At 36.4% G+C, this 12,132-nt stretch overlaps 1 protein-coding gene across 2 annotated transcripts in view; it reads left to right on the forward strand.

The window, feature by feature from the left end:
* Positions 1-12,132, forward strand: part of SH2D4B (SH2 domain containing 4B) — a 127,853-nt gene that overhangs the window by 106,381 nt on the left and 9,340 nt on the right. For both annotated transcript variants that reach the window (XM_021397968.1, XM_021397967.1), the window contains exon 7: positions 9,135-9,355. In XM_021397968.1, the coding sequence (XP_021253643.1) occupies positions 9,135-9,355 (221 nt within the window). The remainder of the gene's footprint in view (positions 1-9,134; positions 9,356-12,132) is intronic.

Consider the following 12,132-nt stretch of genomic DNA (forward strand, 5'->3'; position numbering starts at 1 on the left):
CTGTTAATGTGATGGTGTGTGGCATTTTATTTTATTTATTATTATTTTAAAACCTGGACATTTATTTTGATGCCTAAATGGGAATAGAACTCTTTTGAAGGTCTAGTCCCATACGAGTTTATTCTGCATTAACAGCAGATGGTGAATAGCTTCAACAGCTTTGTTTCTATTACCAGCATTCTTTGATTTACTCCCTTGCTCTGCTTTTCAGTCTTTATTGCTTCTATTCTGAAGCAGCAGAGATAGAGCTATTGTTATGTCTCAGCCATAGCTTTTCTCACACAATACTATTGATTTCTTCTTTCACTATTTGTTTTTTGTACCATATAAAAAAAAAAAGTGACTTTAAAAGGGAAGAGAAAATTAAACCTTTTTAATAAGTTGGTACACAGTAAGATCCCACTGCTGAAAATATTTGTGCGTGTACTTAATTGTGCAAGCTAATTCTGCTGTAAATGCCAGATAAATGACAAGATTTGACCTAGGTACGTAAAAGATCTACTCTGAAAATAATGCTTCCTATTTTATTATGTTGACCCACCACATCAGAGGTGGATGTTGGTGGTATGGCAGTAGAGATTGAACCTTCTTGCCAATTTTCCATTACATGTTGTCGCCATGTGACAGATGGCAGCAGAGGTGCAGTCTGACAAAATGATGTCTGACATGGAAGTGTGTATGAAGCAAAGGTGTGACACTGAATTCCTCCATGTGAAAAAAATATCACCCATTGACATTTGCTGATGCTTGCTCACATTTATGTGGGCCAAACAATGGATGTGAGCTCAGTGAGGCAGTGGGTGGTGTGTTTCAGAAGTGGCAACAGCGATACTGGGTCACCAACACTGGAGCAGATTTTTAAGAGTGTGGCATGCAGGCCATTGCTGCTGAAAATGCATAGATAATGGTGGTGACTATTTTAAAAAAGATAGTGTTTTGCAGGCAACAGTTTATGGATAGTGTTACAATGCTCTTCTTAGCTTTTGTAGTTTTTATGGAAATAAATAGGACGTATTTTTTTGGAGCGACGTACATGCATTCTATTCTATTTCAGCTACAGACCAGTCCAAAAGGCACCACGACTGATAACGAAGTTCTTTAAACTGTATGTGACATCATTAGTCTCAAGGATAACATAAAGAATTCATTCTAGACTTCACAGTTTTTTTGATGAATTGTGCCCTTCCCAACAAACACCAGTAAGTGTGTTCAGTTAACTTCAGAGTTCACATAGAGAATTGCACTGGTGGGAGAGAATTGAAAACGACTACCCGAGGAAACTTGCTTTGAGTGATATAGAGGCTGCTTTTCTTGAGAGCATGAACTATAGCTGCTCTAGTTCTTGCACTGAAGGGAAGCAATCACTTCACCTTCCAGGCTTTTATTCTTTTTATATTTCTGAGTGACTGAAGGAATTGTATATTTGACCTTTTCCTAGGCCAGAGCTAGTAGCTACTGTCATGCATTTGAACATTTATTTTGAGCCATTTCTGTTCCGCCTTATTAGGGAATTAAGGAAACAAAAAAAGAAAAAAGTGTGCTTTATTCTACACCTTAGTTCCCCAGCTTCAGTTATCTTCTAAGCTAGTGTTTGTTACTTGTGTATATCTTCATTTGTTGTGGTCTCCAGAATCCATGACCCTCTTCAATTAGTTTCATAGAACAGTATTCTTGCAAGCTGTTCTTGTACTTCCTTATAGTGGTTTATACTAATGCTGGTATGCTGCCACTGACTGTCAGACAGCTTTACCCAGCTGGAATTCTTATGCAGAGGGAGCAAGAGATTTTTCTGGAGAACTTGTGGCACTGGTCCAGCATGGGTTCCAAATAAAAAAAAAAGAGGAGTTTTGTAACAGTTTCAGTTGTAGAATACCTTAGGTTTCTTTTTTTTTGCCCTATGTACCTACAGAGTACACGTACCGAACTTACCCTGCTACTAACAGGAAGGAGGTTACATTGCTACGGCTTTTATGTTCCTTTTAAATCCCTACATTTTCTGGTGTCATTACTGCAGGAATAGATTTGAGTGCTTTTACATTGGCATAATCACAGTTTGCTTTATGATTTTGTACTACTTTTTAATACATAAGCTTGGCTCGGGTACTAAATATTTTCTTTTTACTGTTGCATTTTAAGGTACAAGAGTGATTTTTTTTATGGTATTCTCAATGTTAAATCATGTAATTTTAAACAAGTTATTTGCTTACTCAATAATTTTTAGTTCTATGAAATGAATGGGTCTATTGTTTTGGTTTTTTTTTGTTTCTGTTTATTCACAATAAACAGATTTCACGTTTCTTTTCAGCTTTTGTAGTATCTTGCTTGCTAGAGGGATGCCTTTACGTATCTTCATGGATCATAGAAATTACCTATCACAAGTGCTTGCTAAAATAATCTGGGACTCTCAAATTAATATGGAAGGCATCTACTGAAATTCTTTAGGTGAACTGTATAATGTATGTAGTAATTTGGAATAAAGAAATGCAAATTCATCCCTACAAGATATTTCTCAATATTTATCTTCCATTTTTTTTCTCTGTATTTTCTTCAGGCTTACAATCTGTAAACATCTGTGACAGAAAGTTTGTTTCTTTTTCTTGTATTCAAAATTTGAATGAGTCTATCTTTGAAAACAGCATTTTATGATGGATTTGTCAACATATACTGCATAAAATGTAGGGTGTTTACAAGACAAGACCAAGTGGGAAGCATATTAAACCATGTGGGGCTAATATAAAACAAAAAATATTGCAAGCAAAAATATATATTTACAAGAAGTATAAGAGATGAGAATTCTGTTTTTTATAGAAGTCCCTTTCTGACTTGTATTATGATTTTTATTTACCCTGCTATAATTTCAGTAAACATTATGAACAAGCAAACCCGTGTAGGCTCATCTAAAACCATCCTGACTGCAGTAGGATCCCTTTGAAATTTAGGCTTACTTTTCTCATGATTTCTTTAAAAACTAATTGCCTTTACTCATAAAGTTCTGAGTAGGTTAGTTACTTACATCCAACTACGTGTTTTTATCTTTGCGATCATGTGGGCAGAGAAAGCTATGACAATGTCATCTTCTCAAATCAGAACTTTTCTGTTTCAATTAAAAACTATTTTATTCCAAATGTTATAATTTTACAAGTATGTCTGTCCAGCTCAGTTTTTCAATTCCAGAAAAGATTCGCAAGTGTCTAGCAAATTCTTATGTCATTCAATTATTCTCTCTCAAAGTACAGTTTAGACCTGCCCATATAATGGGACAACTACAATCCTTTACATTATTCTGATAATTTCTCATATTTCCTTGTGTTTGCTCTTTTGTCATTTATACTTGCTTAAGTTGTCATGTGTCCATATGAAATTTAGCATGTGAATTATTCATATGATGATAACCAAGAATATTTATGTTCATGTGAGTTTTGATCTAACCCCACTGAAGATAAAGGAAATATTAGTATTGGCTTGTCTGTGTTTTGGATCTTCCTTCCTGATTTTGACTGGTGAAATAGATCGCACACTTCCCTAGTTAGATGTCTTAAGTTGCATAAACAGGATAAGTCTCTTTCCTAATCATTGATTATCTGCAAATACTCGTGATTGTTCAAGAAATCAATTTTGCATGAAATAGAATGGTTTTCATAATGGTCATGAAAGCACTTTTGGCATGAATGTTCTCATAAATATTTATTCATGCCTGCATTTGTGTTGCTTTTGCTCTGGGAGTAAAACCTCTCACACCGAAGTGAATTCAGATTGATGAAAATGTAGACAAAAAGAGAGAACACATCAGGTAAATGCACAGTTTCTGTTGCAAGGGGCCGATGAACTTTTCTGGGCTGCACTTGTACCTACTGTCCCTCTAATCTCAATCAACCTTTTGGTTTATATAAATGCATATGAACGTATTGAAGATGTATTGATCTTTAAGGCCAAATTATGTTTCCATACTGATGTTGATATTACACGTGGTAGCAGGGTTATCACAAAAGTAATGTCTCCTGTTGTATTATGTTGGCCCACAATGCCAGAGGTGGATGTTGGTGGTATGGCAGTAGAGGTGGAACCTTCCCACCAATATCCTGTACCATTTTATTGCTGTGTGACAAATGGCAGCAGTGGGGCAGTTTGACAAAATGACATCTGATATGGCAGTGTGTATGAAGGAAAGATGTGGAATTAATTTCCTCCATGTGGAAAAAATGGCACCCACTGACATTCATTAATGATTGCTGAAAATTAATGAAGACCAAACAGTGGACGTGAGCACAGTGAGGTGTTTCAGCAGTGAAAACCGTGATGTGAGAGACAAGCCACGTTATGGATGGCCATGCAGATTTTTATGAGTGTGGCACGCAGGCTCTTGCTCATCACTTGTGAAAACACACAGCTAATGGTGGTGACTATGTTGAAAATTCTGTTTTGTAGCTCTAAATTTGCTCTACCAAATAGCGTTATCATGCCCTTTGTATCTGTTGTAGTTTCCATGGAAACAAATAGAAGACATTAGTTTTGAAGTGACCTGCATGTACTAGGTCACTGCTAGATCACGTGGACACGTTCATAGTTAATGGACATGATGTGACTTTAACTGTATAATCAAAAACTAATTTTAGTCTAGGATATCGTATTGCCTTGGCAAGTTTTTTGAGCTTTTTTAGTTTGGATTCATTCTTGTTATGGCATTAGCTTAACAAATATTTATGTATTTCTTCTCCTGAGTTTCAATGAAGGATGTGTGTAGGATAATGCTGAGAGAAGAGTGGGAAGCTGAAGTATCATTACATAATATTTCAGAATAGTATTTTCTTGCTAATGAGAGTGCTGCAAACTTGAAGGCAGCGCCAGAATTTCTCAGCTCTGCCCACTAAACTCATAATGGAATCTGCAGTTGCTGTGTGAACTTAATATGCTCTAAATAATAGGATGTTCTTTTTCCTTTTTTGGAGGATTGATGGCATGAAAAAAATAATGATTACAACTGAATCGTTAAGACTTGCATATCATCTACAAATTGTCACAATATGCTCTGTATATAAAAAGGAAGCTGTTAATCAGGAACTGATCAGTTGATGATTAATAACTTCCTGTTCTGTGATTCGAAATAACCATCTTTCAAAATTTTATTCTCTCCCTTAAAACATAGAATGTTTATGTTTTTAAGCATTGCAATGCTAGAATGTTTGAAGTGGACGTGTATGTGTATATAATATGATGGATGCATGCAGTGTATTTAAAAGGGACTAAAAATCAAGCCAGCTGCTAGGATTTCCATGTTTTCAAGAGGAGTTACACCTTTGATCCTCTCCCAGTCAAAACTCTACAGCTCTTCTGCAGTTTGCCATAGACAATCAAAAGTATGTATTCTCTGAGAGAAATTATTTGTCGTGGCAGGTGGAACATGTAAGGAGGCACTGAAGTGAGTTTCAGTGGGGTAGCTAACTTCTATTCAAATACACTGGTATGCATTGAGACACTCAGAGTTAAAATGCTGATGATTTATGAGGTATTTTTTTTAATGTCTATTCTGTGAAGTTGTGCAAAGAACACTGATTTTGCTACTCTGGGCCAAGTCTTCAGCTGGTGTAAATAAATGTAACTCTTTTAATGTTATTTACGAAATTTTAAAGTAAATGCAGCGGTGCTGCTTTACACCAACAGAACATTACCTTTTTTTTTTTTTTAGGAGACTGGCAAGAATTAGAGAGGAAAAAATATCTTTCAAAGCACCAGTGATTTCCTTTTCCAGATCCCATTTAATATCCTAACACAAAGAAGAGCATTGGCATTGCTGATTCTAAACCTCTTACCAGAGCACTGGGAAACCGAAGTTTCTTGACTTCAGTTAAAACTATTTTAAGTGCTCATGTAGGGGTTTCACAGATGTTGTTTATTTCTTTAAGCCACCCCAGGATTGAGCAGTGCTGCTCTTTTTCTGCTCGTCTTGAGAATAGCATCATATTTTTGAAGGAGTAGAGGAAGACTTTCAGTGCTGCAATCACCACCCAATGTAGAATTGAATCACAGAACAGTAAAATAATTGGAAGATAGAGAAGGGTGGGGGGAAGAGACTGAGCTGTTTGAGAGTCAGGAGAGAAAAAGAGAGGAGAGTATCTGGCTGATTTTTTTTTAGTGGTTTATTACACTATCTTTAGTAGAAAAGAGAATAAAACAAAAAAGAACTGTGAGCAGTGTAGCATTTCTCACCTACTCAGTGACATAAAGTGCCCAGAACAAAAATACTCTCTGGCAAAGAAGATAACATTATGTGGAAGCCTGCAGTGTTTTAGCTCTACTGGTGGGAGTTGAGAGCGGGTGAACAGATTGTGTAGTATTAAACTAATCAATGCTAAAAGAATTTGATATGATATACCTGATAGTTATCATCATTCAAAGCCTAGGAGTATCCTGAGAATACTGTTCACCATAAAATACAAACCATTTTTTGTTTTGCATTGTTTTTATAAACATAATTTTTTGTAGCTGCCAACTTGTCTAGGCCAATTTGTTCCTCATTAGAGCTGTATAACCATTCAGACACAGCTTCGGCTTAGATAGGGGGAATTGTAACATCACCCAAATCCTATCCCAAAGTTAGCAGTATGGTTTTAACCTAGATTTACTGTATAAATATTGGTTATTGGAATTAATATGCCATTTGTTGCTGATGGAACTGTTTGTTCTTTCCTGCACCACTGAATGCTGTGAACTTGTTACGGTACATCTCATCTAAATTTGTTTCTAGAAAAGATTTTTCAAGGAAGTAGACATTGTAATAACAATGAAAATCTTTCTTTGTGTATTCAGATTAGGTCAGTTTAAAAGACTGGATTTTTGCCTTAACAAAGAGTTGGATTTCTTGGCATGTGGCACCTGGTATATGGCTCTGCATAATATGCTGTATCATATAGATTCATTCTTATACTGTCTTTTCATTTGAACAGAGTTGGAGAATTACTTATAACAATTCATCTTGGAATTCTCCCAGTAAATCTGTTTTTAGTTTTGCAAAGTGTAGTAATTGACACTGATGATGGAGCAGTTGCATGCTGTTTCTAAATAAGTGCATATGTTTGCATGTTTACTGCTTATTTTACATGGCAGGTGTAGAGATGATGTAATATCCTCCAGAAAAAAAAGGTTTGTACCTTATTCAGCAGAGCATGTATGTATATGTTTCTTCTCAGTACTGATGATATTTCACTAGGGACCTCTGTGTCCCTCTGGGTCTGAGCCCTTGTCATCATTGTCATCATTGGACTGAGTGAAACTGTAAAAGAAACTAATTGCCTCGAGGTAGACGAAAAATGGAATGAGGACGAATGTTTCTATCTTTCCTAATAGTGCACAATGCTTGCTTTTAGCATCCAGATCTCCTCAGTCCCTGCCCACACCTTCCACAGTAATCGTTTTCTATATGGGCTTAATCAGAGCATCCCACAGTTTGGTCTTTCAGGTAGGCTCTGCTTTGTACTAATTGTAAGTTCTTGGGATATTCTTATTAATGCACAAAAAAACAGGGTGGGTTTCAGCACTTCAACTCCATCGAATGTTCACTGGGATGTGTGCAGGGTTCTGTAATGACAAACAGTTCCCCTAAATATAACATATATTCTAATATTTACATATTTAGCTTTACAGAGAGTAACTTTGGAACATGTACGTATATTATTTATTGATATTTTTTGGAACATGTACTTATTTATTGATATTTGTGCCCTGTTTGCATCCAGGATGGCCTAACTCAACATCTGTTCTTTATTAAAGTGAGCATCTGGTATTTTACAGATAATTATGAGCCATGAACTTATTGTCCTCTAGGCCTATCAGATAAATTGGAACCAAACTCTCTATGTGAATAAGTAAGACATGTTTCCGATCATACCTTTTGCATTGGACTTCAGGGTTTATCTGTTGTACCCTCTTTGCAAGCAAAAGTACCAGGAACTTCAGTGCGATATCCTGGGACCAGAAGGGAAAAAAGTGATAAGGATGTTTCCAGCACAGACAAATAAAATGGGAAATTTGAAAGATCTGCTGTTGTTAAGCATTAACTTTTGCTTACTCTGAAAATCTGAATTTGTACTCCTTCTTTTGTCCTGGTAAATAGCTTTGTCATGCAACAAAGGAATGAATTCAGGGAGGGGGAATGTATAAAACAAGTAGTTGGTGACCAGGACATTGAGAGTTTTTTTCCTGATATATTTTCTAGAAAGTTAGGTAGGCTCATAGGAAAAAAAACAGCATAAAATCACAGGATGACAGCTATGTACTGCAAGAAGCCCACATAATTTTGTCTTGTCTTGTCTCCTAGAGCAAAGTGCGTAACTCGCTATTGTTCATTATGAACTATGAACACTAGCTCAATTCTGATTAACATATCCAATATCCACTCCTTTGAATTTGTACTGTTTAGTTCATGGCTACAGTTATATTAACTAAAGGAGGTTATTACTCAGAACTTAAGCCTAAAAGAAGAGAAGGACTGCAATCTCTGTTTCTTGTTCACCTCTGTAACAGCATTTCCTAGAAATGCAAGCCTGCGAGCAGATAACCTAATAAATTCATCTTTGTTAACAGTTCTGATAGCTGCAGGATTTGGTTTCTTTGTGCTCCAGTTTATCTATATGCATCCGAAGGAAGTTTTAGTGTAAAAAAGCAGAAAAATGCTTTTTCTTCAGGCACTGGCATAGTTTTCATTCCTTAGGACCTGTTAAAACACTTGAAAGTCAGAAGCATAGCAATACAATTGCCAATATCAGCAAGGTATTTCAAGTTCAAATTGCAGTGCCAAATTGTGCTAGTTCTACTAAATGATCTCTTGTACAGAAATCACGTCTGATGTACCAGTTGTGTTTATGTGTTTCCTTTGGAAGTGTGGTAAGGTGGGAAAAAGTGATTCTTAACGAGATAATTTAAAAGCATATCCCATGTAACACCATCACATCTTCTATAGCTGACCCTCAAAAGCAGATAGCAATTATGTAGTCTCCGTAGCTGTAACTCCTCCTACAAACATTTGACTGTTAAGAAGCTAAGCAATTTTAGTTTTACTTATGCTCTGCATTTGTTTCATTGGTTCTGCTAAGCTCTGCCAGGTCTGTTGTCTTCTTAACTGTAGCTTTTTTCTTTGCCAGGTATTATTAGCCGCCAGGAGGCAGAAGAGCTGCTGATGAATAAATCTGAAGGAACGTTCCTGGTGCGAGTCAGTGAGAAAATCTGGGGCTATGCATTGTCTTACCGCCAGCAAAGTGGGTTCAAACACTTCTTGGTTGATGCTTCGGGGGATTTCTACAGCTTCTTGGGGGTAGATCCAAATCGACATGCAACACTGACAGATCTTATTGATTTTCATAAGGTAACACTTGCTAGGTAGAGATCAATAGCTGAGTGGAGGAAATTAATAATGTAAAGAGTAACCGTGTAATTTGAAACCACACTAGAGAGAAGAAGTAAGGATAGCAAGGAAAAGAATATGTGTATATATTCTAGAGTATGCCTTGCTTTAACATTTATAGTTGGTATCTTTTCTTGCAGTGAATCAGAAAGCTGTTCCCTTCTTTCAAAAGCTACAGCTTGCATTTGTGTTTTCTTCTAAGCAGAGTCTTACGCGATATATACTTTCATAGGCTAAAAACAGACTAATAAGGGCTGACAGAACTAACACTTTTTGAGCCTCCTTACTTTACAAACTTTCATGGGAAATACCACAGAAAAGGTCTTTCACTAAAATTTCAGCATTTTCCAGCCTTTGTGAGGGCTGTAATATGCAAAAGCAGAGGAGTGGAGTGCTACAGGAAAGAAAGGAATATGGAGGTTTTTTCTTCTAGGGATGTGCTGAGAGTTGGCCCTTACCATACATAATGATTTTATGAGAGTAACTTACTTGAGGTCGTTGTTGAGTTTAGGTGGGTTTGAATTACTTTGCCTCTAACTCATGTTTCCTGTTTGCCAGACAGAGATTAAGTAGAAGCACTGTTTCTGGTAGTGTAGGCTGTTTTCATCATCTTACCTCTTTCTCCATCCTCTTCATCAGTTTTAATTCTGCTTTCCTCACTTACCAATGCTTTCAATTTCTCTTCAGCCCCTTTTCTATTTTTCTTTCCCTTTTCTTTTTTCATCTTTTTACCCCTTATCATTTTTTCACTCATACTTGAAACTAATTCTATTAATTTTTTTGTTCTTCCTTTCATTCACAGCGTTTAATTTTTTCAGTATTCTGTCTCACAGACCCTAAGCAGAGATTATTTTTCTTCTAATTTCCCTTCCCTTCTAAATCTTTGTTACACTTTGTAACTTCTCTTCAGTCAAACCTGCACACTATTTCTTCTAGTTGTAATCCTTAAATTACAACTATTATTAGCAGGACTGTGTACTGTAAGTAAATTCTTTTGGATTTTATTGGTTTAACAAAATGAAGCTGAGTTTCTCAGAATTTGCATTTCATGAAGGAAGAGGAATTATAGCGTGATATGCTTCCTAGAAACATAGATGGTCATCAAGGGCAGAAAATCCCAAACTCATTCAGGTTGACTGAAGATGATTAATTTGTTCTGTTTTTGTTATGACTTTTCTTATCCTAGGCAATCACTGTACTAGAAACCTATCTATTTACAGACCGCAGTAAAGTACTTCTCAGAAGCAGAATAGCTTTTAGCTCCTGATGTTTAAAGTTTTTTTAGATATCCCCTGATAATAGTTATTAGTTCCCCCTGTATTAAGCCTATCAGAGTAACTCCTTCACCTTTAGTGTCATCCCACAGTTCTCTTTTAAGTGTCTAGCTTAACAGCTACATTAAAACTGCTCCCTTTGACAACCAGTTCTGTAGACTTCTTATCCTCTCTCTTATATGGTTTCTCAGAAGCTTCTCTGCCTGCCCATCCTGGTGATGTATGTTGTCAAGTGCCCTACAGCCTTTTGGTAACTGGCTATGCAATTTTGGTTTCTCCAAATCAAAAACCATTCTCTTGCAGCTACTGCTATATTATTTGGAGAAAATGCTGCTTCCTCATTACTGTTTTTTTGCCAGGAGTATAGCTCTGCAGCCCAAAAGATACCAAAACTTCACTGAAGGTTCCTTTTCAATTTCAATCAAAATGAGCAAGACTGGCATAACTACTCTTTCAATTGCTTGTGCTTATTCATTTACAACTGCTTCATTTCAATGAAAAAAGTTAATAAGAAGAGATCACTCCGCTGATTGTTAGCGGGAAGAACAAACATCTTACAGAAGAGGAAGTAAATGTCCATTTTTGTTTTTTTGCACATATGTACTGTGCAGCAAGCAGCAATAATATATCCAACATAATTGCTAAATCCTTATATTTACTTTCTCGTAACTGTCTCAAAAGTATTTAATTTGAGTAATAAATTTTCTGAACTTAGCCCAATGAGTGATTGGGATGGAACCGCAACTTGGACTCTGCATTTGGTCTGAGGAAACCAGGCACCAAATTTCCACTGTATTTTAATGGAAACTGGATGCCTTTTGAAAAATTTAGGCCTAAAACTTGGATCAAATTTTATGCCATTGCAGTCAGTAACAGTGCATCTGTAAACCTCAAACTTAAGCAATAACAAAAATGAATTATCATTACTCTAAAAGTAATACAAAGACTGTGTTCTCTAATTTTTTTAGTAAGTTCTTTTTTACTATTATTATGCATCTTAGTAATCAATTACTAGAATTACAAGTTTATCATGTAGGGAATTTAATTGATGAAAAGAGGTGCTATTTTTAAAGATTATCTTTGCCTTACCAAGGTTACTATCTTTTGCTTCTCAGCCAGAAAGCTGTTACTGTTGTGTGTGAGCACTCAACATTGAGCTCTTTCGTAGTCTGCTTGGGAAAGTTTCCAGGATCACAATGCCTGTGGAAGTAGCACAGTAGGACTGGTATGTCTGTTAAATTAATCATTGAGAACACCTTTTACAGGCATCTATAGCTGGTTTTCTTAGCATAGTGTCAACGGTTTACGGGCGTTAGGCCCGATTCCGTGACAAAGGGGACGGGGGACCCAAGGGCCCACGTCCCGGGAAAAGGGGAAAAGGGGAAAAGGGTAGGGATATGGCCCTGAGAGCAAAGAACAGCGGCAACAATCTGAGGAGAAACAAACTAATTTACTAAATAAAAT

This window comes from Numida meleagris, chromosome 5 (genome assembly GCF_002078875.1).
Source record: "Numida meleagris isolate 19003 breed g44 Domestic line chromosome 5, NumMel1.0, whole genome shotgun sequence".
In the NCBI taxonomy this organism is placed as follows: domain Eukaryota; kingdom Metazoa; phylum Chordata; class Aves; order Galliformes; family Numididae; genus Numida; species Numida meleagris.